Source organism: Protopterus annectens, chromosome 2.part2 (assembly GCF_019279795.1).
Source record: "Protopterus annectens isolate FY-2018-M chromosome 2.part2, PAN1.0, whole genome shotgun sequence".
In the NCBI taxonomy this organism is placed as follows: Eukaryota; Metazoa; Chordata; order Ceratodontiformes; family Protopteridae; genus Protopterus; species Protopterus annectens.
Window position 1 is genome coordinate 839,233,389 of NC_056730.1, and position 27,895 is coordinate 839,261,283.

At 43.0% G+C, this 27,895-nt stretch overlaps 1 protein-coding gene across 1 annotated transcript in view; it reads left to right on the forward strand.

Annotated features, from left to right (window-relative positions):
- ADGRV1 (adhesion G protein-coupled receptor V1) overlaps positions 1–27,895 on the forward strand; it is a 3,979,741-nt gene that overhangs the window by 994,050 nt on the left and 2,957,796 nt on the right. Inside the window, exons 36-37 of the mRNA XM_044064182.1 lie at positions 3,437–3,536; positions 13,227–13,406. Of these exons, the coding sequence (XP_043920117.1) occupies positions 3,437–3,536; positions 13,227–13,406 (280 nt within the window). The remainder of the gene's footprint in view (positions 1–3,436; positions 3,537–13,226; positions 13,407–27,895) is intronic.

The window sequence follows — 27,895 nt, forward strand, 5'->3', positions numbered from 1 at the left end:
GCATGGGCTCCTTAATGGCCTGCTGGACTGTATGCCTGGTAACTAACCATGAACCTCTGTTCTTTTTTGCCAGCCATTGCCTATTGCAAAGCTGATCTAGTTCAGGAGATTTTGTGGCAATTCCATCATCACCCCATTTTTTTAAAGCAACTTAGGCCATTTATTCTTCAAGGGCAGCAGCACTGCATTTGTAGATGAATATGGCTCTTTATTAGATTATAATGACAACATTTTTGTGGCCTTTTATTACTGAAATGTTCTGAACTGGGTACTTTTATCATTATTAATGCATTTTATGCCACTGCTTACTGAAAAATATTCAAAACTGCAAATTTACAATACACTCTAACAACTCTAACAAATATTGTTGTATTAAACAAGAAATATAATTTAAAACAGTCAGGAAGGCAAATGCAGGTTCATAGATTCTATATACTTACTAAGCTATTGATCTGTGAGGATCTTAAAACGCAAATCCTTGCATTTCCATATTAGCCTTTAGGCCTTCTATCTTGCATGTGAATAATTCAGAGGTGGGTGGAACATGGATATGTTGGGACATTTATTTGTTGGTCCTATCAGTGAGGGACATTGATGCTAAACCAGGCTGAATTTGTGGCTTCTCATCCATCCAGTCATCCAAATTACATTTGATTAGTGTAAGAGAAGTGCTTCACTTTATGTTGAATGGAAGATGGCTCCATACAAGTGATATTATTGTTGATACAATGCTATCCCTCCAACATGTTCTATTTATGTTGCAAAAAAAAATTAGGATGCCTTACGTGAGTGTTCACAGTATAATTGCACTTGCAAATGTGTAATAGGTGTAACAACATAGTGTCTACTGAGGCTGTATACATGAGGAAGAGCATGTCTCTTAGTAGCATGACACTGAGAAAAGGGATAAGGTTTTGAGATGGTTGGCATATCTTTTGTGATTTAGGCTCTTGATTTTTGTAGTCACTCCAGTTGTGACGAGTGTTTGGAGAGGTACAGTCTGAAAAGGACATTAATTCAATGATCAGCTTGATTAGAGCCAAGTACAGTGGAATAATTACATCCCCAGAACTGGATACCATACTTTTAGATACAAGCTGTGGGATGAAAAAGGACTTACTTACAATAGTGGATATGTGGTGATCAAAAGCCCGTTCATTTTCGACATAGGTTTCCAGATCCCTGACTATTGTAGCAACTCCCAGGGTTTTGTTGTTAGTGTGTGTCAATGTTACAAGATAAGTCATGCAAGCCAAAGGATATGATTATACATTTCTTAGCAATAAGTTTTTGTCCATGGTTTTGATACCAGCTATTTCTTTGGGAAAGGTCCTCTAGGAGGATTTTGGTATCCTCTGGGGAGTTTATGATGGCACCAAGTTTACAGTTGTCTGCAAACTTGTTTGGTTATAAATACTTAACATTTGTTTTGACCTCTGAGAAGTAAGTGCCAAAGAGGAGTGGCCCAAAGATTGAACCCTGGGGTACACCACTAGCGACAGGTCATTTGGAAGTGGTAGAACCAGCCAGACTAACTGACTGGGTTTTATTTGCGAGCCAATTTGCTACCCAGCAAGTTAAACTGGGATTTACATTTAGCTGATAGAGTTATCTATTATCTATGATACCTGAATGTGGGATGGTGTTGAATGCCTTTATCAAGTTTAGATGTGTGGTATCTACTGATTTACCCATACTTCAGTAACCTTCTTAAAGAAGTTGACCAGGTTAAGTAGGTAGGATCTGCCCTTGACAAATCCAAACTGACTTGGGTCAAAAGTTTGAAGGTTACCTACATCCTTATTAATTCCTTAATGATCCTTTTGATAGCCCTACAGATGAGGATAGGCAGGGTCAAAGGAACATATGCATTAGTGCATTTATGCACGGTCCTAAAAATATATGCAGGGAGTCTATGACTTGAAAACAGCCCAGGGACCAAGGTACACTTAATCCACCACTTGTAGGTGAAGATGAAGAAGGGGGAGACCTGGATTTTAATCTATACCTCATTAACATTAGTAAAAGGATTAGGCATATAAGAGACAGATATATGTTTGCATATTTTGTGGGGAATTATTGTTGTATATGTGAGAACCAAATTATGAAGTATATCTGGTGAGTGTGAAGAGACAGGCAGCATAAATCTACAGGGAAGGCTAGAGAGAGAAGAGACAGGGGTATAGCAGTTAAGTGAGAAGCAGGCATCTGTGTGTGGCAGTGTGAATGGTATGCATTACGCATAGAAATGCTCTGTTAGTCAGTGCAGTAAAGTAAAGAGAAGGGGAGGAGAGAGAAAGAGAAAGAGAGAAGAGAGATGAAGGGGTTATTTGGGTCTATGAATGAGACAGGTATAGTGTTAGAGATGAAGGAAGAGAGTGTGCAATCAGATAGAGGACCTATTTGTTAGTAAAGGCCAATAAACAATAGTTTTATTTGCCTCCTAGCATGAGGATCTAAAGTAGGTCGTAAATGAGGCCAAGAAAAGTTGTAGAGATGAGGTGAGAAACTGTTTTATCTGCCACCTAAGGTGTTGCTCTAGAGAAAATCTATTTTTTTAGCCCTAGAGGTTAGAATGGAGGAGAAAATGCATGAAGTATGTACGACCCTTATCTGTTGCCTAAGGTGCTGCTGTTAAGATGTTCTAGTCTCTGGAAAACAAAAGGGGCAGAAGAGACAGAAAGAAGAGAATGACTGCCTTAGCTGTCAGTTAAGGTGCTGCTCTTAACTGGGACATGTATAAGGCAAGAGAAAGGGACAGATGAAAGAAGAAAGAAGAATGAAGGAAACAACATTATCTAGAATCTAAAATGCTGTTCAGAAAAAGGCCTACTTCAAGATTTAGCTTTTGGGTTAGAAGAGAATGTTAGAGATGTGAGCAACAGCTTTTTCTGTCGTAAAGTGAACACAGCCTTCTATGACATGTAAGGTGTTGCTGTAAAGTTGGTTAGTGACAGGCTAATTATGAGGGTTTGAGCAGGATATGAGCAAATTGTGCAATTGCATTTCCTATTACCTAAGGAGATCTGCAATGCTGAACTTGTATAAGGTTACGAGAAAAGGAGGTAGAAGAACATGCGAGTGAGGTGAGCAGCAGTGGTATGTGCCACTCCAAGTACTGCTCTATGGTAGTCATTTTCTAATGGTAAGGGAAAGGGGTCACTACATATTCTACATCTAAATGCAACTAAGCTGACAAATGATTTGGTATAGTCCAACAAAATCTTTCTTTACCTTTCTGCCATGCGATATATTTTTTAACCATTAAATTTTATGTGCTTATTTTTGATGTACCTGTATAGCATCTGTGAGAGATATTCAGTGTATTGTACCTTTACTTGATTACATCCTTTAGAATGATAAATAATGTGAAATTGTCCTACTGTGTTGAACTTATGTATAGATATTAATTTGTTGATCTGCTTTTTTTAAACAGTTTTCACTGAATGCAGCCATTTCGCTAACCTTACTGGATGACAATATTCCTGAAGAAAAAGAGAATTACAGAGTCACCTTATCAGATATCAAAACTCAAGGTATGTTTGTGTCGGGAGATCAATGGCTGAACTTCTCTAGTGGATTAACTTCCAATCCAGCATTATATCTGAAAACTAATATCTTTTTATTACATTTGTTTTTCAGTCTGTCTAGCAAAACATTCATCTGCTAAAAAAAATGCAAAATCTTTAGTTACTTTTTGCAGCATGTATTCACAGATGTGTATTTTAGGGACTTAGCCATGATCCCAGATTGAGCAATTGGTTACTTCACTCCATATTTCGTCTATGTCTGCTGGTGTGGTTTGTGGTGACAGCAGACAAAGAAGGCAGAACAGACTATGTTTTCACTCAACCACAGATTCTAGCTTTCCCTGGTTGGTCTCCAAATGTTTTAAAGCCAAACATGAAATTTTATCTTAGCAGCATGTCCTGGCCCTGGCGTGGTGCCTCCTGTCACTGGATTATGCCCATTATATGTTCAACAGAAACTGTCAACAGGTATTCTTATAAAAAAAGGGTGCAATAGATGGTGCCACTCCATACAAAGAAGGAGTGAATCTACTCTATCTCTCTCACCACTCCAGAATTGGGAGAACCACACGCTATCTAACAGAGTAAGTCCAATGACTCTGAGGAGAAATGTCTTTTCTGTCCCCTGTACACATGACCTTATTTTTTAATTTACCAACTACAGTTGATAACCACAGGTGAATAGGAGATAGACTGACCAGTAAACTGAAAGTTTTGTTTGATAACACAGTTCCTGCTTTCCCACTGTAGATATGAACACCCATAGGACTGTAGTGGCTGTTCCTGTCAGCTTGCTAGTTATATGCCTTTCTTTGTTGTCGCTTGTAGACAAAACTCCTTAGATACTTGAACTTGCCCATTAACAGCAGCTGTTTTCTTTCCTCAAATTCTGAAGCATTACTTTTCATCTGATGTGTGAGTGTGAGGTGTACATGTACATGCATGTGTGTGTGTGTGTGTGTGTGTGTGTGTGTGTGTGTGTGTGTGTGTGTGTGTGTGTGTGTGTGTGTGTGTGTGTGTGTGTGTGCTACAGGGCATGGCTGGATGAAACCAAAGGACAGCATCATATACAAGCAACAGAGCTCTTGATCACTGGATCCCACCATAACTCAGCACCCTCTAGATCTTGGTTGTGTTTTGATATTCCCCCACTGAAAAATCATAAACTGATGCAACAACAAAATAAACCCTTGGCAATTCTAGCAGTTATCTTGAATGAGTTTCACTTAATGCTGTGAAGTCAAACATAGCTGTCATTTTGTTCATACAGGAAATGTGGGCCATGTGGTAGTGTTTTTTGTACTCCATACTCCAGCAAGACCTCCTACGAAATGTGCCAGGGCATTCTGTCATGAATCTTCCTCAAATCCTGGAAGCAACTGAATGGTGGGTTACCATACTCCTACAATGTCTCACACAATTTTGCAAGGCAGAAGAGTTGATTCTTAATGTGAACTGTATGTGAGTTATTCCTTCAGAATCAGAGGTTTGATATTCCAGCATCTCTTCTCAAGCAATCTGCCATAGGCTTTACTAGGAGATTGACTAGTGTGATCCCCAAAGAAATGGAAAATACCCTGTTGCCTCATTTCTTAAAAATGTATTCAAATGCCACAGTTTCCAATTCCAGAGGCAACTTTCCTATTTTACATGTAACATTGAAGAGGTGTGTTAGAACCACTACCCCAGTCCAGTCAATGACTAGACCAGAGCTCCTGTACACTCATCACCTACAAACGTGCTACAATGGAAGATTCTGCTGAGGTCAATAACTTCAGATGCAGTAATGATAACTCACCCACTTTGTCTACCAGGTAAAGACATTCCTGTAATTGTTCCTTGTACTTCACATCAGTCTCCTACAGAGTGGTAAGCACAATTCCCACCTTTCCTTATCATAACCATTGCAAAGCCGAGTGTCTCCCTGCTAACATGCTGATCAGTTTGCCAAGCCACAACTGAGACCCTATGTTTGACTTTTTCTGTGGTCTATCCAGGATTTTCCCACGATAATGCTTTCCTTTAACAACCACCTGGCCATTTTGTCATGCCAACACATCTCAGATAAACAAGGATAGCATTACAAGTGCATTGGCCAGAAGACCACCTTCTTGAGCCCAGCATTTTCTTTCACTGTTGAGATTCCCCGAGCAGGTTTTTCAGTTCAAAACCATGATAGAAATTAACCATAATTAGGCTTCAGCTCCTTATTTGTATCTCAGTGACTGAGTTTTTTTGGATTTAATGTTCTCTTTCTCATTCTCATAATGAAAAGATTTCTTCACACAGAAGTTTCCAGCAGATGTTCCCAAGAGACGCTCATTACTTTTTTGCATTGTTTATGTCTGTCTGGCAATTGCACCATCCACTTAGCGTAGTTCATCTTAAGCAGACAGATCTACCTTTTTCTTAATCCATATTTCTTAGACATATGAGCTTAGCTTTGATGCTGTGATCAGAAAAGAAAGACAGATCTTTAGCTCAAGGTGCTCTTTTGTCAAATATGTATATGAGATTCTTTAGCTCCAGTGATATGGTTTGTTATGGAAAATCCATGTACTGAACATAACTGCAGTAATACCTTGCAACTCCAGTTTACGTACAAAACATTGTTCCTCCCAGTCATGCCCTCTAGGTATCTATTTCATTCCACAGATGTGCAGCAGAGGGTTTCATTAAGATTACAAACTCAGAAGCCACTGTCTGAAGAAGCTACCATCATCAACACCTCTTTTACATTCTCCAGGAAGGCTGATATTCCATACAATTATTTAGTGTGTAAATGCAAATATCAGAACCCTCATTTTTGACTTGTGATCATGTTAGGTTGACCCTGCCCTTGACAGAGGGAGAGGGAGAGAGAGAGTGTGACACACACACACACGCTCGCACGCACACACACACACACACACACACACACACACACACACACACACACACACACACACACACACACACACACACACAAACACCACTTCCAGCTATTTTTAAATTGCATCAAACTGCTTGCTACATTTGAAACAAGCAGCTTCTACAGTTTATACCACACATGGAACACTGAAATATTTCAGTTCTGACTGCAACTGCAATACCGACATTAATTTTGAATGTCAGTAACCCACTTAAGACTGATTGACATCTTCAGATCATGCCTCCTAATGCTTTACGTTGGAGTAATTGCCCATTCATACCATCCTAGCTAAGCCTCTGGGTCTGGGCTAGGCATTTATTTTCAGACACTTTCAAGGCATTCAGCTTCAATACTACTCATGATAATAATAAAATGATACAATGGAAATTTTTAACCTGTTTTATGGGAAAGTTTAAAACTTAGAATGCAAATCTGCTATGTGCACTTAAGTAGATTTCTTTTTCTGTGTCTGGATTTGTCCTAGCTTATTTTTGGTTGTTTGAAGTGCTATAATAATGAGAGCCCATACTCGCCATTAAATATCAGTTATCAAATATAGTTGCTTATAATGGCAATCCATATAAGTAGATAAGCAATTTTGTCTCATTTGCCCATCATATTAAAGGTCTGATATTCTGTAGTCCTATCTCACCTTCATTCTTACATATGGGTTCGGAGCCGATCCTCAGCTCCAACTCAGCCTATTACAAAGCTCAAAGTGTCTTAGTTTTCTCATGGCTAGGTAGGTATCCTGTAGTGCACTAGTACAATCCCCAGATATCGTTTGCCGCATCTACAAGTTCAGAACTGCTTCTTGCTTGGCCGTGGCTACATTCAAAACTGTTTCTATTATTATTACTTTCCTGTTTGCATATAGCAAATTATCTTTTTCTAGATAGAGTTTAGTAGTGTTAGGAGTGTTTACAGACCCTTTGGAGTGTTTTTGACATTTAAATTAGTTAGTTTGTTGAGAACTGGTTGGCCATTGGCCCTTGTTGTTTTCAATTTTGGTATCCTGTGTGCTAGTTTTCTAATTAGCGTTGCGTTTTCATACTTATATTTGCTGTTATATTATGTGCAGTGTTTGTTGATTATTACAGAGTTTTCTCTGTGGGTCCACCTTTTGGGCCTTTATTTCTAATTTAGACAGTTAGAAATTTAGATGTTTAGAAATTTAGCTTGTGTGCAGTGTCTTTTGATAGTTCCTTGCCTTTTACTAGTTTCTGGCCTTTTTTTTCTATGACTTAGCCTATCTAGCTAGATCCATTTAAGTTAGAAGACCTAGTTCTCTGCTTATTTTGTTTTTTCCTCAGGGCTAGGCCGCGGTGTTGCAGTGGTAGCATTGTTGCCTCACAGTAAGAGGTTCTCCAGTTCGATTCCCGGCTGGAGTGCGGGGAGTGCCTTCTGTGTGGAGTCTGCATGTCCTCCCTACGGTTGGGTGGGCATTTGAAAGACATGCGTAAATGGGTGTGCCTTCACTGAAGGTTGAACATCGAGCTGGCACCTCGGCGTTCATGAAAATCTACTGCCAACCATTAGCGGACCGGAGTTCCACTGTGGAGACGCCTAACTGGGAAAAGCCGAAAGACAACAACAACCTCAGGGCTAGGCCTGTTTAAGTTAGAGGACCTAGTTCTCTCTACTTCTTTCCTTGTGTGTGTGTGTTGTTATGGTTAGGCCCGTTTAAGTTAGAGGACCTAGTCCTCATTGTGTTTGTATGTTCCTGCTTAGCTAGTTATTATGTCTAAAGAGTCTAAAGACCACAAACCTTCGGGTTTCAAAATATGTGTAAAGTGCTCCCAGAAGATGTCAATTACGGATTGTCTTGGAGCCATTCATTCGCAGGAAACTTGTTTATTCTGCCATTCCTTCAGCTCCAGAGTTCTTCAAGTGCGGAAGAACAAGTTCATTTTGAAAGGTCTCCTCAAGCCTTCCTTCGAGGAAGAAGACATAATGAGTTCTTCTTCCTCTTCAAAATCACATTCTTCTAAGAAAGAGAAGGTTAAGTCAGCCAAGAGGCATTTTCAGGTGCTGACTAGTGTATTGGAACTTCCTCAAAAACAATCTAAACTGGATAAGACTTCTACCTCCTCGGCTCCACTGTCCTCGGAGCCGGTTGAGGTTGTTGATATTGGCACTTCAGTTTTGGCCCCAGGCATTTCGGAGCTGACTACTAAAAAACTACATCGGAGCCGGTCCAGAGATCCCTTGCCGGTCTCCCCAACTCTAAGATCTCCAATTCTGCTGCGATACAGATCGCCTACCCTGTCATCCAGATTCTCCAGGAGCCTGTCAGAAGAAGATGTGGACAGAGTAGTGCTTAGACTCCTAAAGTCATCTGCCTTGCCAAAAATGTTGTTGACTCCAACCCAGTAGGTTCCGGAGCCACCTGAGTCCACCCCCATTGTGGTTCCTCCTCTGAGCCATGTTGGGCCTTCGGAGCCGGAGTGTTCGGTACCATTTGTTGTGGAACCCTCAGTTCCAGCTCCCCTCAAGGCTGTCTCAGAGCCGATTTCTGTTCCGACCCCTTCGGCACCATCTGTGGTGTCTAGGAGCCAAAGCTCACTGGTCGGCCCTGACAGAGACACTTGGACCCGAACCTCCTCGGTTCCGAGTCTCTCTCTTGGTGCGTTGGCTACAGTGAGTTCAGACCCTACATCTATTTCAGAACTGGTTGCTCTGAAGTTGATGACTTCTTCCATTTCCTCAGTGCCGAGGTGGTCTCCGGAGCCAGAGAGATCTGCATTTGAGATGATGAGGAGTGTGCTGTCTCACTCATCAGCTCCACACAAGGATACCGACACTGTTCCCCCTTGGACACCGACCTCTGTCTCAACACCTACTCTCTGTCTCGACAGCAAAGACCCGCAGTCTCAGAAGCCCCCGGTTGGTGGCCCCCAGTCTTCCGAGTCCTCCCCAGAGTGCCCTTCTGAGGAGCCCCCTCGGAAGAGGATATGGAAGAGAAGCATGTAAACTCTCAGGATAAGTCCATTGCTTTCGACACTGACCTCGAGGAGTCAGAAGGGTCCCCCAAGTCATCCTCTGATGATGTCTGCTTTGTAGACATCTTAGAGATCCTTAAGCGGAGAGGTGGCTGGCCCACTGTCACCCCTTCTGATGAGGAGTCAGTGTACCTGAGGGCTTTCGGGTCTCAACCGTCAGCCTCTTGGGTCTCTCCATCTTTTGATGAACTTTTAGATCTCATTAGTTGGAAGGTGTGGGAGACTCCTGATGCCATGGAGCCAGTTCCCAGAAGACCTAATAAATTTCTGTCTGCCCCCAAAGAGAAAGAGTTTCTGTCCAAGGGCATGCCTGTAGATGCCATGGTGGTGGCAGCGGCCACTAAGAAGGAGTTAGTGGAGACATCTTCTTCTGTCCATCCGCAGAATAAGGAGTCTCGAACGATGGATAGATATGGGAAGCATATCTTCCCTTCAGCGGCTTTCACTCTCAGATCGCTGAACTATCTAACACATTTTACGAGGCTTCAGAGAGATCTCCTTAAGGAGTTAGGAGATACTCTTCAAGGTACATCTTCTGAAGGAGTCCCTGAGAAGGTGTCTGCTCAGTTGTCCACCTTAAATTCCATCGTGAACTCCTCCATGAGGTTGATCTCTTATGCAGCCGATGGAGCGAGCAGGGCAGCAGGTTCAGGAGTTTCCCTTAGGAGACACTCCTGGATGCGCTTATGCAACTTTGCGGAGCTGTTCAAGTCTACCTTTACCAACGCCCCCTTTGATAGTTCTTCATTGTTTGGACCTAAGGTAAAAGATACACTCACCAGGTGTGAACAAGAAGGGAAAACTCTCTGCCATGGGAGTATATTTTACTGTCCCCTCTAGACCATATTCTAAGGGTCAGAGAGGTGGTAAGATGTGAGTCAAGAAGCCCCAGAGATTTTTCCTGGATGCACAGGGTGACTCCTCCTTTAGATGCAGAGGAGGAGGAGCTAATGGTAGACGTCGCCCTAGAGGCAGGGGTGGCCTGCAAAACCAGGGAGGCAGTGATTCTTTTCGAGGCCATCCCTATCAGCGCTCCTGATGTGAGGCAAGGCTGTGCTTCTCTGGAGCCAGTCGGGGGTCAAATTTCTTTGTATCCAGAAGCCTGGCTAAACATCATACAAGACAAATAGGTACAAAGAATAGTAACCAGAGGTTACTCCATACCCTTTTCTCTTCCACCTTACACTCCCAAGAAGATCCCAGATGTTTCACCCAATCACAAGGATCAAGCAACTGTAGAAGTGAAAAAGTTGCTCGCAAATGGAGTCATCCAAACCGTCCTCACAGACCAGATAGGATCCAGAACTTACTCCTGATTCTTTTTAATGCCAAAACGTACAGGGGAGTGGAAGCCCATCTTGGACCTCAGCAAACTAAATGAATCCATAAAGAAGGCCAAGTTCTAGATGGTGGCACTGCAGTCTATACTCCCTCTGTTAGGGAAAGACAATTGGATGTGATCCATAGACCTCCAAGATGTGTGCTACCATATAAAAATCGACAGAGCATCGAGAAGTCATTTACACTTCCGGCTGGGAGCCAGTCATTACCAATTTCATGCTCTGCCCTTTGGTCCCACCACAGCCCCCAGGGTGTTCACCAAATGTATGGCGGTAGTGACAGCTCACCTGAGACGTCTAGGATTCCAAGTGTTTCTGTATTTGGACGACTGGCTTCTGACCATCCCCATCAGGCATCTACTCCTACAAACCAGAGATTTCACTATCCAACTTTGTTCCCAGTTGGGGATTACAATAAATTGGGAGAAGTCTGCCTTATCACTCTCTCATCCATGGACTCTGGACCCAGTGTCAGACCTCTTGACACACATGTCAGGCTCCTTTCACCCCAGTCTCCACACCCTCAACTTGACAGTGTGGCTGCTCCAATTCCATCCCTAGTCAGACTTCATGATTTTTCACCTGCTGTGACCTACATCCTCACATCTTCATATAAACCTTCCACTAGGAAGTTATACATTAGCAAATGGAGAAGGTTTTCCATCTGGGCTGAAGAAAGGAATGTAGATCCTTACATTGCATCCATCCCAATGGTCTTAGAATTCTTGTCTGAACTCTTCCATCAGGGGTCTGCTGCTGCCACAATTAGGGTTCAATTGGCAGCGATATCTGTTTTTCATTTGGGTCATCATGAGTCTAACCTGATGTCACACAGATTGTGTACAACCTTCCTTAAAGGGGCTACCTTGCTAAGAACCCCCTTTCAGAAACTGGTAGCTTCCTGGGATCTGAACTTTGTCCTGTCCAAGTTAACTTCATCGCTCTTTGAACCTGCTCATTCGTGCCTTCTGAAATTTCTGTCTTGGAAGACGAGTTTCAGAGTTACAAGCACTGTCTATAAAGCCTCTTTATTTGATTTTTCCAAAAAGACAAAGTTTCTCTTTGTACAAATCCTTCCTTTATCCCTAAAGTTTGTTCTTACTCTAATTTGAACCAAACTATAGAATTACAGGCATTCTTTCCCAATCATTCTAACGCAGCAGAATACAAATTTCACCAGTAAGACGTTCACAGGCAGTTACGGTCCTACCTCCATAGGATTAAGAAACTCAGAAAGTCAGACCAGTTATTTGTATCCTTTTCAGATTCTAGACTAGGTCTGCCAGTCTCTAAAGTTACTCTGTCAAATTAGATCTTGAGCTGTATTTCATTTATTTATTCCTCCAATGGAAAGACTCTGCCGTTCAAAATTAAGGCTCATTCTGCACGATCCCAGTCTACATCTGCTGCATTCCAAGCCAGGGCCCCAATTGACAGTATTTGTGCAGCAGCTACTTGGGCTACCCCGCATACTTTTATCACTCATTACAAATTGGACATGATCTCAAGACGTAGAGCCTCCTTTGGTTCCACGATACTCAGGAGTATTTTCCCGTGAGCCACCCAGGAATAAGGTGCTAGGGACGCTGTCCCATATGTAAGAATGAAGGTGAGATAGGACTACAGAACATAAAGAAGTTATGTACTCACCATAACGTTCCATGTTTGTAGTCCATCTCACCCTTCATTCTTATGAACCCACCCACCCTATCCCCATCCTGGAAGGATCTGGAGACAGGATTGTGTTGCCCTTGGTAGGGTGGAGACCTTTCATTATTGTTCTTTCTGGATAACTTTTTTCTATCTTTCTATAGTTTAGCAGCAAGCAAGATCTGGGGATTGTACTAGTGCACTATGGGATACCTACCTAGCCATGAGCCAACTAAGAGACTTTGAGCTTTGTAATAGGCTGAGTCAGAGCCAAGGATCGGCTCCAATCCCATATGTAAGAAAGAAGGGTGAGATGGACTACAAACATGGAATGTTATGGCGAGGACATAACTTCTTTTTTTGGCATAGTAGGCAAGACTGAATGTAAGAAGAAAATGTTAGACATTTATGTTCTTTGACCAGGCATAATGTTGCCCTGTCTTTTACCTGGAATATATCAATGCAATTTATATAATTCATTTTATTAGGTTTAGCGATGACCAAAAATTCTGTAAACTGATGTAGTGCTGCCATTCGTGGGGTTGTTTCAGAACAACTGTGACTTTTTAAAATCACATTTGACATGCTTTTGATAGCTGCATAAATGATAATTGGCCATAATTAAGTTATCTATGGAACACTCTCAAAGCTGACTAAATTTCTCATGGTAATCTCATGCTGTATTTCCACTGTTATCATTAGAATATGCAATCTGTAGCATCAGGTCAGTGCATCTTGTCATTTGAAAACACAAGACAGTCATTAAATCTATGATTTCTGTTTGTCTTCATAGGTGTTTCACCTTCAGGCCTCGCAGTTCTCGACAGTCAAGGGTTTGAAGCTGTGCTGACTGTAGAAGCTAGTGATGAGCCGTATGGTGTTTTGAGATTTGCTCCGACTTCCCAGATGGTTACCACACAAGAGGCTAACCAAACCATCCAACTTTTCATCACCAGGGAATTTGGATCTTTAGGTTTGTTTCTTCTTCATGATTGTTATGAGAACTTTAAAAATACATAAATGGAAGAAATTATATTCTTTTGTACTTCTCTAATGACTCTTAAATAGATTGTTATGTTATAAAAAATCACCCTTGATTCAAACTATTATTATGACACTTAAATTATACTTGTAACAATCTTAGAAATCAATTTGCATAGCAATACATCCCTCTATATCCCAAAAACATTTTAAAACTCTTATCAATAAAGTTGCCTTTGGTGAAAACTTTATGCCACAAGATACTGAGGTTTATGTAGTGAGAGTGACATATATAAAATTGTACGATGATAACTCATTAGTATTCATAAAAGTGTACACTGATTGGTCAGTCCAACCAGCATTCCCATTGCAAATTGAGCACACACCAATAGAAAAAAAAAAAAGTCTGGTCACTGAAGTACCGTTGAGCAGCCAGACATTTTTTCTATTGATATATAGTACAGAGGCATTAGACTCAATTATTTAAAATTTGCCTCATATTTTTTAGCTGTTCCTCATAAAATTTGTGGTTTTCTGACAAAATTACTGAAGAACAAAGTCACTAAATAATGACACCCATTTCAGTTTCAGACTTTCTTTACTTCAAACAATGCACAATTACATAAATAGTCTTCTTCTCACAGCTTTTTAAGTTTATAAGAGCAGCATTTACAATCAGTCCCCTTTTGGAGCCTTTGACCCCTTTATATATGGCTTTGTCCATATTTCTTGAGTTGAGAGGTACATATGGAGTGCAGAATAAATATAAGGAAATCAGGTACATCCTAAAAACTAAAGAAACACACCTGATTTTTCTTGTATTTCTGCCCTGTCTCTCTCTTAACTCTTGAAAAATGTATTTTGTGTGTGTGCTCTGCTTCTATGCTGTGCTGGATCCAAAGTCTTCTTAAGACACGCAGTCTTGCTGTGCTGTTTACTGCTGAATTGGAGACACAGAGCTTTGCATGACTCCATCTGTAGCCTGTTTAAAGCACCAAGCTTTTCAAATTGCACACTGATAAAGAAAGATATTTTTCAGCTTTAAGCACAGTTACAGATAACTTATTTTTATAACAAACAACACGTACTCTTTCTGTCAGTTTGTAGCATATATTTACAAAGTTTTACTTCATTACAGATATGAATGATGACTTCTACAAAATCCCTCTCTCTGTCCCTCTCTCACATAACTGAATTACTACAGTTGTTATACAGAGTGGTAGTCACGCACATAGATTTTGTTATTTCCTCTTGGTATCCTTTTTGGCCTTCTGTGAGAAGTCACATAATGTCATTTTTTACACTTTTCTATTGTCCTGTCAGCAGTTCTGCTGATGTGAAAATGCACAAATGCATGCAATCAGAATAACAGAAGTATGAAAGGAAACATCTGTTCTGTTCCTATTGAAAAAACATCACGTATTGCTGAGTTTATAAAAAAGGATGCCTGTTAATAGATATTTGTTCTGCAAACATGAGAAAATCATGTAATACTTACTTTCCAATATTGCTTTGCTAGGCTTTTTTTGATGCTGTGAAGAGAAGCCTGTCTGTTATACATATAGTATGAATGCCCATTTTACATTGCTAAACTCTATACATATATTCAAGCAAACTTTTTATTATATGCTTTATCTTTCAGCATATTTACAACAGAATTAATTTCAGCCTTATATTCATAATCTCTAACACCTCTCAACTGTCCAACTATTATAATTAAAAAAAAAAAAGCACTGGAGATCTTCCTTCCTCCATTGCTTGTTTTCCACAGTACTGATGTACTGTGCAAGTGTGGGAATGTAAGCCCCATGCACATGCACAATACATTTACAAACACGGAAGAATGCGAAAACAATGGAGAGGAACATCACGGCACCATTATACTAAGACATTTTTTAAAAAAAATAAGCAGTTTCTTTCTTAAATAATGTAATCATATGATAGCAATAACTGACTCATAGGTTTATTTATTTGGTATTTGTTTTCTGGGATAGTCTGACTGGGTCATGAGGTGCCCTTTTTCATTTATGGCTCGAGCTTTGCTCACGTGATCAAACCATGCTAACCATGGGTAAATCTTCACTATACTCATACCCACTCCTTGGTTATTGCTATATACTTTATAAATGTGCTGGTGTAGGGCTGCTCTAAATTCAACTTTGATGATCAGTTTGATGAGTACTTTAGAAAACAGAAGTGATACATGCTTTTTGCATACTCATGCCAAATTACATTTAACGGCAAATAAAGGACATTTTGTATTTATTTACCCGAGTTCTTCATATCATAACCACTAATAAAAGAAAGACTTTAGCAGTCAATGAAATAAAATAATGTAGTAATAATAAACCTGTGGAGAAAACAATGAACTAGTCAATCCTGAGCATATATTAATTGTTCTCGTTTAATATCAAGAAAAAAATCAGTTGCTTTAATAACTGTTTTGTAAACATACATACATAAATACAGTCTTGGAATGAAAACTAAAATCTTCCCTTTTGTGTTAAATCATACTTTGAAGAGCACTTGAAAGTCTGAGTTTTGAAAGCATCAATGTTTGATATTGCCTTCATGTTTATTGTGATCATTGATCACTGTTGTAAAGTCTGCAGAGTAAGTGTAAAATGTTTGTCAGAAACAGTAGAATGCCCTTTGTTACTCTGAAAGTATCATAGTCTCCATTAAACTCTTTTAAAGGTAATAACTATCCAGCTAAAAAGAAACTGACAGCCCTTTTGTAGTATCGAATAATAATGAAAAAAAACCTCATTAAACTGCAGGCTAAATTCAAGTCTTGACATTCTGATATCAGACATACAATTTCTGGCCATTTCATCAATAGTTGCAATCCTTTCTTTTAACTAAGAAATTGCCTTGTTAATGAAGTTCCTAGAATGCAGACAAATATGATGTCAGAAGTAATATGTATGTTGTGGGATTCACCAGGTGTGAAAAAGGAACCTACCTTTATCAAAAGGTCTTGGGTCTGAGATGGCAACATCTAGGTGTCTATAAGAGACTAACCATTACGAAGCTCATGGAGTCTAAAAAAATAGTCTAGTGGTGAGATGGAACCCAGAAGTTAAGGACAATTGCTTACCAACATCTACGGGGTTCACTGGTAGAAGGGATTACAATTTTTATATGAACATTTTGTGATGATGAATCTGTCACTACTGGACAGCTAGATGGCCTTCATTTTTCCCTCTTGCTGGTAAAACTTTCAGAGATTAATGTTGCATTTAAGAAAACAAGTATTAAACAGGGACTGTATGTTTTATTTTCTTTACGAACCTTTATAAACCATCACAAAACTTTGTTGTATTATATATGGACTGGAAATGTCAAAGAAATATAAAAACGGAAATGTAGGAATAAATATTTGAAATATAATAGGAGAATATACATATACATATGTGTGTTTAATAAATTCTGATACCACAAAGTCATTTTGATAAAAGACACTGGGCCGGATTCACGAAGGCTTACACGGAGTCTAAGAGTAGTGTAAGACTCCATGTAGCCTTCGCGATCCAGGAACAGCCCAAAGTCCGTGTAAGAGTCAGTCTAAAACGGCTCTTACACGGAGTGGGCGTGGCTAAGCTAATCAGCCCACTTGCAGCCGAATAGCATGCAAATGAGGCTGATTAGCGATCCAGGAAGCCAAGAACAGCCCGTGTAAGAGCCGTGTTAGCTGCAGAAATGTACTCAGTTGACAACTGAGCACGCTTCTGCAACACGCAATGGAGCCATGTCAGCTCCAAATAAAGGGTGCATATGTTATAGGCAGCATGCCAATGGCCAAATATGTGGCCATTGGCAATGCAACCCCATGCAAAAATATTAAAAATATAATTTTTTTTGGCAATTGCCGATAAACCCAGCACAGCCCCACGCAAACGGGCTGTGCTGCATAAAACATGAAAACGAAGGTTTTAAACCTACAAATGTAGGTTTTATGCAATACATGGAATGTCAATGGAGGGACCAGCATAGAAAAACCAACATGGCCACCGTGTAGTGGTTGCCAAGGGGGGAAGCCAAGTCTAAGAGATGTAACTAAGCATTAGTAGGCAATCTGATGCAAATGAGGGTAAGGATACTGAATTCCACTGTCACATAGCAAATGAGCACATTCTGAGTAGTGTAAGAGTTACAGAAGGGGGAGGAACAGAGTAGGAGATAGGTGACATCACAGGGGGGAATGGTAGAAAGGGATGGAGTTCATTGGAAGGTAGAGTTACATGACAGATGTCAGAGAGATATCAAGGAAGGAGGTGTGCCACTAAGTAAACATGAGAAAGTCAAGAAATGGAAGGTGTACACTGTTGCCTACACCAAAGTTTCTTGCTGGATGTGTATAAGACGCAGCGCCATGAAGCGGTAAGGTGTGCGCTGCGTAAGACAGTGTGCGCTGTAAGGCAGACTAAGCATGTGGGAGCGTGTTGGGAGATGTTTAACACTGTTTGCTGGCGCACGCGTTTAAAACCGAATAAGCAGATTTAAAACTGTGTAAGTATGTGTGCGCGCGTGTAAGCCACTGTGAGCGTGTTTCTGCTGGTTTGCACACGGCTCCACCCTGAGGAAACAGAGAGGAAAAAGGAAGCAACAGATGTACTAGGAAGTTAGCAGGGAATACTGCTGGAGCTAGCAGGTGAAAACAATTAGATGCAGGCAATTACACAGGCAGAATACTAGGCCAGCCCAGCACTTACAACTCTGCAAACAGCAGTGCAGAATGTTTCTCTCAAGAGACACTGCAAGACAGGAGTTAAGTTATCAGAAGTGAAAACTGAAAAAGCTGAACTCAGAGCAGAAATGTTAGGGGCTGCCATAGCTGTCATAATGAGACATAGGCGACTTGCTGAGGGTGGTGACAATGCAGATGGTGCCAGACAACCCGCAGTGAGGAGACGGAGAAGAGTGTACAGGCCCAGGGTCACCTACCACGGGTTACATGAGCTGGAGATAGTAGAGCGCTATAGAGTGGACAGAGACCTCCTGCAGCAAATAGTGGAGCTGTGCAGGCCACGCCTCACACACAGAACCAACAGAGGGGAACCCATCCCAGTGGAAACCAAGGTATGTGTTGGCCTAAGAATACTATCAACAGGTACCTTCCAGAGACCAACTGGCGATATGATGGGGATATCACAGGCATCAGCTTCCAGGGTACTGCACCAGTTCCTGGATGCCATGTCAGCACATGTCGGTGATCATGTATACTTCCCCAATGCCCGTGAGGTATTGGCCAGCAACATGTGTCTCTTCCAGCAAATAGCAGAATACCCTGAGGTACTGGGTGCTATAGACTGCACGCACATACGCATCAAAGCACCAGCAGGAGAGCGGGGTAGGGCCTATATAAACCGCAAGGGCTTCCCCTCAATCAACTGCCAGGTCGTGTGTGATGCCCAGGGCATAATAATGAATGTGTGTGCTGGCTGTCCTGGGAGCTACCACGATTCCCACATCTGGCATTTGACGCAGCTGTACCAGACATTTGCCAATGGGGACATCCCGCACGAACACCTAGTGGGGGATGCAGGATATGCACTGGAGCCGTGGCTGATGACACCCATCAGAAACGCACACACACCTGAACAGGAACGCCATAATGAGGCACACGCACAAACACGTAATGTAATAGAGCGTGTGTTTGGGCTGCTCAAGTCACGGTTCCGTGTCTGGACACATCTGGTGGAGCCTTGCAGTACACACCAACTACATGTACCCAAATTGTCATGGTATGTGCTATGCTACATAATATGATCTTGCGAAAACAGCTGCAGCAGGACCAGCATAGGGCTGGGCCAAACAGCCCCCCACCATCGCCAAGGCCACCACAGGCACAGCGTGACTCGGAGGAGGAACAACCTGAGCCTGCCCCAGTAGGCAGAAGGAGGTGTGCCCAGTATGCCCTGGCCTTGGCAAAGAGGCAACGATAGCACATACATTGGCTCAGTAGGAACCTTGGGAATGATACCCTCTCTGACTCACTCATGTAGTAACAGGGATGCCTAACGTGACACAACCTGCTCACAAACATGTACAGGGAAGTGTAATATGTGCATCCGACAGAGGCAGCCCTGCAGCACCACCTGAGGCATGAATGCTATGTGTTAAGTAATGTAACACCAAGTACCATATGCACACCTGAGGACCCCGACTAACATCCTACCCTCAACAAGCAGCATGCCACAACAGGACAATGAGATGATGAAGTGCAACAATTGCTGAAGTAATGCAGTTAGGCAAAGGGGACCCACTGTGTGCCAGTCTGGGATGACATGCTGAGCATGACATGATGCACCACCTGCTAGGACTGGCGTGCACCTATCAGTGCAGGCCGTATGGATACTGGCAAAGGCTGTTGTCACGCACAGTGTGCCCTGAATAGGTAAGGCTCAAAACACAAACCTATCTCCATAGGTACCAGAAGGGATAAGAATAAGATAAGGGATAAGTTCAAACAGCAAGATGCATGCAGTCTAAGCCCACCCAGTATGGAGAATGTTGATAACTGTGCTGTAACAGAAATCTGAGTCAAGGCTCACAACAGCACCCTAATACTACCAGGTTACACCTCATACTGTGCTGTACATCCTCAAAACTTGGAACAAGCTACAAAAGGAGGGTGACCAGCAAGAATTGTCAAGGATAACCACACCCCATGTTGGTACCACCACAAAAGCAGCATGGACTAGCCATGCTCAAGTAACAGTGGCTAAAACTGCCCCCCAGTGTATAGCCTGCTACAGAGTACTGGCCCAACACCAGGAACTGCATCCAGCCCATGCTGGAATACATGAATATATCAAGTCCTCCAAACCACATTATATTGGGCGACTGCAAATACCCAGACACATAGACTGGGAGCATTATACCAGCTGCAACAGTGTAGGACAAAAGTTCATCGAATCCACAAACCAAAAGGCCCAGGAACAACGTACCCCCACAAGAGGGGCAAGCATACTGGATGTGATAATCAGCAACATGGGTACGGGATGTCAAGATGAGAAGTGTATTGCTCACTGGTAAAACCAGACCATATAGTAATCACACTGGATATACAAATCCTGACCACAGTCCCTGTCCAGAAAATCACAGTGGAAAACATGTGCTAAGCATTATTTGCACACCTCCAAACTGATGTGGAATCCATGAAAGGTCCTGCAGGTGCAAAATATGGGCCACGCCTCAGAACCTGTAAGACAGCCATTCCATGAACACTGCCAGGAATGCTTGGATTATGCAGTCCCAAATTAAAACAAGACACAGTGCCTAAATCTGGCATGGTGGACACCAGCCATAACCAAAACATGCAAGAGAATGAGGAAGCTACTACATGATAGAGCAAGCATGAACAATGACGTAATTACTGATCAGTAGTATGGCAATATAATCTGTCCACACATGCAATCCAGTAAGGCCAGGCACAACAAGTGGAATCTGTGAATCCTGAGGCAATGTTACACCTGCCCCAAGTACACAGACAACCACAAACTCCACCCAAGAAATACAAATATATGTGAGAGATGCAACCATCCATCCAAACCGGAGGCAGAGCTCCCCAACTCAGTACACCCAAAACAAGTCAGTAGGAGAAGGTAACCACACACACCACAAACACATACCCACATAGACCTATCACAACTGCAAACCAAACACATAAACACAGAAATACATTCCCGGAGGCAGAAATCACACACACTGCACACCAACAGAGGCCACTAAAGCAGACACCCAATGAAACAGCCTCCAAACATAGCACATGCAACACATAGCACACAAAGCTGGTGTGCCAAACAGTCACAGGCCAGAAGGAGAAACAACATGCCCGATACAGTTGTAATAGGTGACTCCATAGTCAGACACACTGCTGTCCCGCACAGCAGACTGAACAAAGGAAAGGGTACAGTAAGCTGCCTGTAGGCCGCCACAATATGCCACATAACAGAAATATGTAGGTCACTCCAAAGCAAATAGAAATATGATGCAGTCATAGTCCATGCTGGTGTGAATGACCTGAGATGTACTGCCCTAGACTACATGTAAAGAGACACAGATGAGCTATCCGATTATGTAGTCCAGGCCGGTATGACACTCACCGTTTGCAGCAACCTACCCTTACCAAGAATAATGCCACAGTACAAACATGGAATGATCAGTCATAGCAAGTAGCACACTTACTGGTGTCATTCCAAGGGGATCCAATGTCTGTCTGCTTGGGATGTCATGCTTGACAAGCCATGCAGCTGCCCTTGGGATGGCCTGCACCTGTTACCCCTGGGCATCTGAATAGTGGATAAGGCCTTTGCCACCTCCATACAGCCTTTTGTAGGCAAGGCTGAAAAGACTGACCCACCACCCGAGAAAACATAAGTGGGAAGAAACATAAGGGAAATGCTGACCAATGCCAGATGTGTACACCCCAATATGCATGCTCCCGAGGCCATCCCCAGAATAGAGAACATCGATGTCTGTGCAGTGACAGAAACCTGCTGCAAGGCTCCTGACAGCACACCAGCACTACCAGGTTATACCACGCACCATGTGTCATGGCCCCAAAACCTGGAACACTACATAAAAGGAGGTGAGTATCCATAGGCAGCACAGACACCCATACGTCCAGGTAACTGACAATGCACAAGGCAGTGGAGTTCACCCATGTGCAACTAACTGTAGGCAAGACTGCTGTGCAGTCTGTAGCATGCTACAGACCGCACTGTCACACACAATAACCCCCAACCGTCCTGAAGACACTGGACAGTATGAATGTCCCACCAAATACCAAACAAGGTACCACGAAATACCACATAGGTGGTAAACCATTATGTATGGAAGGAGTAACCAGGGACCTAGGGACACAAGTGAACAGTAACCTGTTATGTGACACCCACATTGCTAATGTGGCTAGGAAGACTGTCTACATGTGACACCGTATCAGGAAAGGAGTCACATCTATGGCAACAGAGGTCACTGTGCCCCTATACTTTATCCCAATCACACCCATAATCCAGTACAATGCCTCATATGGGATCTACCTTACCTGACACCTGCAGCAGTTAGAAAGACCGCAAAGGTACCTCACCAAGAGGATAAAGTGTCACACATATATGTCATATGCTGCCTGGCTGTAGACACCCCAGCTGACTCCAGTCACAGACTGCCCACACAGAGGCATTGCATGCCTGTTGTAGGAGGCCATGCCCAACACAGGAGTAATGGACATGCTCCACCCCAGACAACACATATCCATTGCAGCTGCGAGAGTGAGAGATGTCAACCTCAACAAATAATGAAATAGGATGTGCCGGTGGGACAGATACATAATCCAGAGGCTCCCCACACCCTGGACCAGAATCCCACTCCATGTTAGGCAGAGCCCCTCACTGACACTGTTCAACAGGAATCTTGCCAAGTGGATGGATGGTTGTAGAGTTACAGTGGGGGTCTTCACTGTGTCATGTCCAGACAGAGGCACAGCAAAGCAAATAATACATGGCCATAATATCCACATAGCAAGGGGTCTCAAAAGCCACACACACTCTGGCTAGGCTAACAAATGCCCAGGGTGGATAGCCTAGTATGAACCTATGAACCTATGTAGATACAAATTGTACAGGACACGAAGGATAATCCCACGGCTTACACAACTGATGGTAGGAGCCATGTTCGGAATTCACAGATATGCCCTGAATCACACAAATACCACAAACACACACATATATTGCCAACATACATCCCGACAGGTGCAGTGCAAACCCCCCCACCCCCACGAATGCAGAATATCTATCCCAGCAGACTGCTGGCCCCCTGACATAGCAGATGCTGAGGTAACAGACAACATCTCCAAAGCAAAACACACAGCAGCAATGGTATGAGATGGTGACCTGGGCTTAGTGCAACATGGAGTCTAAGATGAATGGAATGCCAAACCACACTACTGCTCAATGTCAGCCGTACCACAGAATATGTACCCAAAGAGCAGTGTACAACAACAGTGGTCCTTCTCAACAAAGGTGTTGCCTGAATGGATACTGAACAGTACTACCCCAGAATCCTGAGAAGCCCAGATTGCACAGCTATGGAAAGGATCAGCATGTACCACAGACATAAGGATGTTGAGGACCTAGTGACACCGGACCCAACCCAGTGTGGCCTTCTCAAGTGCAGATCCTGCCCCTAACCATGTTTGACTCAATTGAAACAGTCATTAAGGTCATTGATGAGGGCAATGTGCTCCACACAGTGTATCTGGACCTTGCAAAGGCTTCTATACAATACCCTACATGTTCAGTATAGATAGGCTCATCAGCGTAAATATAAACCCACATGTCAGTAGAGGGGTTGCAAACCAGACCAAGGACAGAACAGACATGGTCAGACATGCTTCAGCCATGTCAGACTACAAACCAGATATAACTGGCATCCCACAAGGCTTTGTCCTGGTATCTCCCTCGTCTGGTATATATGTCCCATAGGTACAGGCAAACATGGAAGGACTGTGTCCTAACATGTTTGCAGAGGACTACAAACCGCTCACCACATATGATCCACCAGCTGACACATGCATCCCACAAAAGGGCCACATAGAAACAGACAACTGGTGCCATAGCTATGTCAGCAAGCTAAGTGCAGAAACATGTATAGTCAACCCCCGTGGATATACAGTAAGTGCCCACCAATCACCACATAGGTGTTAACCCATTATGTAGTTAACATGTAATGAGAGACCTGGGGACACAGGGTGATAGATATCCTGCATTGGACAAACATGTGCTGTAGTGTTTACAGAAACATACCATATACCCACCTAATCATGAAGGCTGTCAGATCTACATAAGGGGAGGTCATTGTGGCTCTGCAGTCCTCCTGCATCAGTGGTACAATCGACTACAATAGCCCCTGTGGGATGTACCTCAGCAGACACCTCCATCAACTGTAAAGTCCCCAACAGTACCTCATCAGGAGTATCAAACAGCCTACACAGATGCCATGTGTTGCCTGTGTTGCTGGCATCAATAAACATGCTGCACATAGTACAATCTGAATGGCAGTGAGCTATGCACATGACAGACCTGAACCCCAGCACTGACTTACATAGGACAAGCTGTACTGTGTGATCCATAACACAGAAGCCACTCCCACCCATGAGTGAACCCTCAGCACAGGCTACCCATAGAGTCACTTATCAATCTTCCTCAATAGGAATCCTGATGGGTGGACGGGAGATGGTAGGTTTATCCTGGGTATCACTGTCATGTGACAGGTAGACAGAGGCACAGTATACTAACCATGACATATGTCATGGCAAACTCCTCTTACAATGTGTGTTGAAGGACAAACACACTCTCCAACTTGCATTAGACATGGACTAGGGCACATCGCTAGTGTTTGCAATTGTACACCTATGTTGTGGAATACACTAACAATGTTGGACAAGCCTGGTGTAAGTAGTTCATATCTGAACAGAATGCAACATGGTCAGATGTACACAACTGGCCCCAACCAGGCTGTTGTGCCCACTATCGAAATGTAAAGCAGTGATAGCAGTAAAGCCCAGGTTACTGTCCACCACAGCCAAAGTACTACCAGTACACTATACAGTACTACAGTGTTAGGTCAGTGTGAAAGGATGTTGACAACTGTATGCAAAGTATCCCATGCAAACACTGCAGGCACAGTATAATCCTGTTGTGTTCACACACAAAGCAGTTGTACAGTAACTACACAACATGACACACAACCCACAACCATAAACGGGTGATAGTTTGTGAAGTTCACACACATCCACAAATGTGGTGGGCTGCAGAGTCCAACATATGGAATGCTCACACTGGGCATGCTCACACACTTTGACAACATGCCATGGGAAGGCTGAACTGGGCATGCTCACACACTTAGTTTGTGAAGTCCACACACATCCACAAATGTGGTGGGCTGCAGAGTCCAACATATGGAATAATCACACTGGGCATGCTCACACACTTTGACAACATGCCATGGGAAGGCTGAACTGGGCATGCTCACACACTTAGTCCAAATCTTGGTTTAGCAGTTGGACACACATATCTGGTATTATTATGTGTTATGCCAGGAACCAACCACATTACAGCAGTCTGCCCAGTGCACACAGTTAAATGACTACAGAGACATACGTGATATAGTGGATCCCTCCCATATGCAAACAGTTTCCACAGATGCAGAAGTTGTTCATACCAACAGGGAATGCTATGGCAATAAAGATATGCAAACAGTCTATCAGCAACAAATAATGTGCATTTGACAATTAAACATAATGGTGTAGAGGTCAACACTAGGCTGTTTGCCCTAGGGAATGACAGCTTAGCCATAGTGTGCTTGGTGTTTGCCTCCACACAGGATGCACATTCCCCTTTCCAAACACAGATGATGTCAGCACCCTATAAGTACAACAGGAGAAATGAAACTTCCCAGTAATCCGAATAGCGCGCTCTGCTAATGCGTCCGTCTCAAGTGTCATTACATAGTTAGGTAGGGGTTTCAAGTGCTCAGTGTGTGTGTGTGAGGTTGGTGTGTGTGTAAGTCTGTGTGAGGGAAATGTCCCTTTTGGCAACTAGGTGAACAGACTACAGGATGCCCATCCCCTTTTCTAAACACCGATGATGTCAGCACCCTATAAGTACAGCAGGAGAAAAGAAACCTTCCAGTAATGCGAATAGCGCTCTGCTAATGCGTCTGTCTCAAGTGTCATAACATAGTTAGGTAGGGGTTTGAATCCTGTGAATGGCAAGTGTGTGTGTTTGTCTGAGAGGGGTTAGTGTGTGAGGAAATGTCCCTTTTGGCAACTAGGTGAACAGACTACAGGATGCCCATCCCCTTTTCTAAACACCGATGATGTCAGCACCCTATAAGTACAGCAGGAGAAAGGAAACCTCCTAGTAATCCGAATAGCGCGCTCTGCTAATGCGTCCGTCTCAAGTGTCATAACATAGTTAGATAGGGGTTTGAATCCTGTGAATGGCAAGTGTGTGTGTTTGTCTGAGAGGGTTTAGTGTGTGAGGGAAATGTCCCTTTTGGCAACTAGGTGAACAGACTACAGGATGCCCATCCCCTTTTCTAAACACCAATGATGTCAGCACCCTATAAGTACAGCAGGAGAAAGAAAACCTCCCAGTAATGCGAATAGCGCGCTCTGCTAATGCGTCTGTCTCAAGTGTCATAACATAGTTAGGTAGGGGTTTGAATCCTGTGAATGGCAAGTGTGTGTGTTTGTCTGAGAGGGGTTAGTGTGTGAGGGAAATGTCCCTTTTGGCAACTAGGTGAACAGACTACAAGATGCCCATCCCCTTTTCTAAACACCGATGATGTCAGCACCCTATAAGTACAGCAGGAGAAAGGAAACCTCCGAATAGCGCGCTCTGTTAATGCGTCCGTCTCAAGTGTCATAATATAGTTAGATAGGGGTTTGAATCCTGTGAATGGCAAGTGTGTGTGTTTGTCTGAGAGGGGTTAGTGTGTGAGGGAAATGTCCCTTTTGGCAACTAGGTGAACAGACTACAGGATGCCCATCCCCTTTTCTAAACACCGATGATGTCAGCACCCTATAAGTACAGCAGGAGAAAGGAAACCTCCCAGTAATCCGAATAGCACACTCTGCTAATGCGTCCGTTTTAAGTGTCATAACATAGTTAGGTAGGGGTTTGAATCCTGTGAATGGCAAGAGTGTGTGTTTGTCTGAGAGGGGTTAGTGCGTGAGGGAAGTGTCCCTTTTGGCAAATAGGATAAGACACTACAGGATGGCCATTCCCTTTTCTAAACACTGATGATGTCAGCACTCTATAAGTATAGCAGGGGAAGAGAAAACCCCCAGTAATGCAAATAGCGTGCTCTGCTTATGCGCCTGTCTCACGTGTCATAACAGTCAGATAGGGGTTTGAATCCTGCAATTGGCAAGTGTGTGTTTTTGGCTGAGGGGGGTTAGTGTGTGTGAGGACAATGTCCCTTTTGGCAACTAGGTGAACAGACTACAGGATGCACATTCCCCTTCTACACACTGTTCAGCAGACGGCCATGGCTCTGGCACAAGTTGTCTGTTGCTATGATGCCCTTTGGAAGATGCTTGTGTCAGCTGGGGAGTCGATTATGGTGTCCAGTTTGCAGTCATCTGCATATTTGGACAGCCACAGTTCATCCGTGTTGGCCTGTACCTCCAATAAATATGTACCAAACAAGAGGGTCCCAGGACTGAGCCTTCTGGGACACAACCTGTAACTGTCATGGGGTCTGGCATGGCTCCAGCAATGCTAACCATGTGGGTTCTGTTCTTGAGCCACTGTGCAATCCATCTAGTGACATAGGGGCTTATATTTAAGCTGCTGAGCTTCCCTAGAATGCCCAAGTGGGGTATTGTTGTGAAGGCGTTTGCAAGGTCCAGGTAGGCTGTGTGAACCACCTTCCCCTCGGCAATGGCCTTGGTGACTGTAGCAAAGAAAT